The sequence below is a fragment of the Alexandromys fortis genome, unplaced genomic scaffold, assembly GCF_014885135.2.
Source record: "Alexandromys fortis isolate MF-2015 unplaced genomic scaffold, M_Fortis_MF-2015_v1.1 scaffold_330, whole genome shotgun sequence".
Classification (NCBI taxonomy): domain Eukaryota; kingdom Metazoa; phylum Chordata; class Mammalia; order Rodentia; family Cricetidae; genus Alexandromys; species Alexandromys fortis.
This window is the reverse complement of record NW_026068204.1, coordinates 468554-471996: the sequence shown is the minus strand read 5'-3', so window position 1 is coordinate 471996 and position 3443 is coordinate 468554. Positions and strand designations below refer to the sequence as shown.

General features: G+C 54.3%; 1 protein-coding gene across 1 annotated transcript; it reads left to right on the top strand.

Moving 5' to 3' along the window:
* The first annotated feature begins 263 nt into the window (after window positions 1-263).
* On the top strand, window positions 264-3436 carry Ankrd65 (ankyrin repeat domain 65). Its single transcript, XM_050130071.1, has 4 exons — window positions 264-1323; window positions 1408-1592; window positions 1676-2210; window positions 2834-3436. The coding sequence occupies exons 2-4, from the start codon at window positions 1408-1410 to the stop codon at window positions 3212-3214; spliced, it is 1101 nt and encodes a 366-aa protein (XP_049986028.1). The 5' UTR covers window positions 264-1323; the 3' UTR covers window positions 3215-3436.
* The last annotated feature ends 7 nt before the right edge of the window (window positions 3437-3443 follow it).

The following is a 3443-nucleotide window of genomic DNA, read 5'->3' as shown; positions in this document are numbered from 1 at the left end:
TTCTTGGTGAGCGGTCAGCTGAAAACAGGAAAGATAAGAAATACAGAGAAAGATCATGCAGGGTGCCAGGAGGGCTCGCTCTCAAGGCCATTTCCAGATACGAGATCTGCCTAAGGCATCAGGTCCTATCTTGACCACTGATTGCCAGGGGACCACCTGGGGCTTCGCTCCAGGAAGCTCTAACCCCAATCCTTCAGCAGGCGAAAGCCAATGCAGAGGCATTTTGTCACTACACGGCAGTCACTGCTGTGGACGTGGCAATGAATGGGTTGTGAGCCACCATGTAGCTGCTGGGAATCCCACCCTGGTCCTCTATAAGAGCAGCAAGTTCTTAAGTGCTGAGCCATCTCTCTAGCTCCTGGTATTTTTTTTTATTATGTGCATGTGTTTATATGTGGGCATGTTCACATGAGTGCAGGTGTCTTCAGAGGCACTTGGGAGACAGAGGCAGGTGGATCTTTATGATGTACATAAAGAGTTCTAGACTAGCTAAGGCTATGAAGTAAGATACATACTGGGATCCTGCCCTCTCTGTCCCAGGCCCAGAGTCAAGTATCCACATGGAAGCCTTGTTCCTCCAGGGTCTCCTTTCTACCTCTAGACATAAGTCCTTAGCATCCCCTGTCCCAGAAATATCCTTGCTAGCTGACATTTCTTCCGTCTCATGGCCTGCACTAGCCTGTCTTAACCGGTTCTCCAGGAGCTTCCAACCCCACCGTTCAGATGTCAGTGGTGAACCTTTCTCTCTTATTGGGAAGAAGGATAGAACCTTACAGGGTCCACTCCCTAACCCTGTCTGAAGCTAGGAGGAGAGGTGGTTCCAGCCCCAGGATGGGGTGGGGGCAGATCGATCGCAGGGTGCCAGGGGAGGGGGGGCAAGTCAGAACATTTCAAAGTTTGTGTTACTTGGAGGAAGGTAGGAAGGAGGTGCTGCCATCCAAGGCATGTTCCTGCTTGTCCTTCCCAACCTGTCCTGGCTTTTGTTCCTGGGAGTGTGGCCAAGAGCTTTAGTAGCCTGCTAGGGGACAAGAGTACTCAGGTAGAGGCTGCTCCCTGGCAGGCAGAGACTCCCTTCAAATTACTAAATAAACAGTGTCAGGTGACCTCAGCATGGCCCACAAGGAAGCAACAGATCTTTGCCCACTCCTGACTTCAATCTAGCCTCCCAGGAGTAGCACCCATCTCTCAACCTGCAAGAAAAAAACTTCTGAGGAGGGTCACCAGATTGAAGCTAGCCTAGAAATAATAGGGAAAACCCTCAGGCTCCTGCCCCAGTTCCCTCTGGAGGTAATTGGGAGCCAAGGCCCTTCAGAAGGCTAAGAGGTATCTGAGTCCCCCTAGTCGGGTGGTGACGTGGGACAGGTAGGGTGAACCAGCAGGAGGCCTCAGGGTGGATGCTCTTCCCAGATGGATTCCAGCAGGCTGGAGCAGGAACTGCAGTGGATGGAGCTGATTTGGGAGGCGGCTCCAGCAGACAAGACAGAGAAACCTCTTACCTCCCAAGCCTGGGGTACTCTGTTCCAGGCAGTGTGGCGGGGTGCTCCCAGCCTGGTGATACAGCTGCTGAGGCAAGGTGCCAGTGTGGAGGAGAGGTAAGCCGCATGAGTAGCTCCAGACTTTCTCTGACTGGGGCTGACCGGGTAGGAAGCACCCTCACGTATTTCACACCCCACAGGGATCACGCAGGTCGGACTCCACTCCATCTGGCTGTGATGCGAGGCCACGTGCCCCTTGTACGCCTACTGTTGCAGCGTGGGTCCCTGGCAGGCGCAGATGATCACACAGGGCGCACACCGTTGCACGAGGCTGCTTGGCACGGACACTCAAAGGTGGCGGAACTATTGCTGCAGCGTGGGGCCTCAGTGGTGGCATGCTCTCAAACGGGTCTCACGCCCCTCCACTGGGCAGCTGCGCTGGGCCGCACGCTACTGGTTACAAGCCTTCTGGCCGCACCAGGTTCAGACCCTGCCGTGAAGGACTTAAGAGGTTGGACCGCCGCACACTGGGCAGCGGCATGCGGGCGACTGCCTATACTAGAACTGTTGACTGTTGGAGGTAGTGTAGACCTGGATAGCGCCCTGCTGGTGTCAGCGGTAGCTGGAAGTGCATCAACCCTGCGGCTTCTCCTGGCACTGGGGGCAAAGGTGGATGCCCTGGACAGCACGGGAGTCACCGCGCTTGGCCTGGCAGCTGGCCTAGGCCGCCACCAAGTAGGTCCAGCTTTCACCTGCAGTGACTGTGCCGGAAGCCCAAGGGCTTGGTTCTCTACACTTACTCCCACAAGCTCTGAGGGAGGAGAAGAACAAGGCAGAAAGATGCTGAAGCACTGGTGGGCAGGGTGGAGGGGTTGGGAGGTTAGCAGGCTCCCAGTTGGACACTCCTTATAAAACTTCCCTACCAAATGGTACCTGCCAATCCCACTTTGTTCTGGTGGCCCATAGCAATGAATTGGGTGAATACTTAAGTTTTCCTGAAACAGCAATTTGCTATGTCTCCTTAGCTGCCCTGAAGCTCTCTATGTAGACCGACTTGATCTTGCACTCACATAGATCCTCCAGCCTCTGACTCTTGGGATTAGTGTGGGCCACCATGCCTGGCAACAATCATTTATTTAAGTATTTGGCTGAAGCTCAAGAGCAGTGGGGCGCAGGGAGCACCAGGGGTAAACAGCCTTTGCACAGCGTTGAATTTGATCCAAGAATCTGAGGCTGCCTCAGATTTCATCCATTCATTCCTAAAAGAAAAAAGAGGCTGTAGGGATTTGGGCCAGGCAAACCAGGCCCTCTGAACCAGGGCAATGGGCTCTTTCTCTCTTCTTCCTTTCCTTTTCCAGGATGTGGCGGTTCTGCTGGATCATGGGGCAGACCCACGTATCACGGACAGGAACAACTGCTCCGCACTCCACAGGGCTGCCGCTGGCGGACACCTACCTGTTATACAGCTGCTGGTGGCCAAGGGCATCGAGGTGGATTCTCAGGACTCGCTGGGTCTCACGCCCCTGCACTACGCTGCCCGGAGAGGCCACGTAGAAGTTGTCAGCCATCTCCTGGACAGGGGTGCCCAGGTCAACGCTGCCGGCTGGCTCCGCAAGACCCCTCTGCACCTTGCTGTGGAGTGTGACCACAGAACAACCATAGAGCTTTTGCTAAGCCGAGGAGCCAACTCTACCTTGAGGACACAGTGGGGTGAAATGGAAATGGCCCAGACCCTTTAGGGTGCCTGCCCCAGGCACTGCCTGATTTCCTTTACTAAACAAACTTCTTAAAAACTACAGAAAGGCCTGGCGGTGGTGGCACATGCCTTTAATCCCAGCAGACAGAGGCAGGCGGATCTCTGGGAGTTTGAGAGGCCAGCCTGGTCTACAAGAGCTAGTTCCGGGACAGGCACCAAAGCTACAGAGAAACCCTGTCTCGAAAAACCAAAAAAAAAAAAAAAAAAAAAAA

Coding starts and splice junctions, on each gene's coding strand:
- Ankrd65 (XM_050130071.1), top strand. CDS start 1,408: ATGGATTCCAGCAGGCTGGAGCAGGAACTGCAGTGGATGGAGCTGATT. Junction 1,593..1,675: donor GGTGCCAGTGTGGAGGAGAG/GTAAGCCGCATG, acceptor CACACCCCACAG/GGATCACGCAGGTCGGACTC. Junction 2,211..2,833: donor CTGGCCTAGGCCGCCACCAA/GTAGGTCCAGCT, acceptor TTCCTTTTCCAG/GATGTGGCGGTTCTGCTGGA.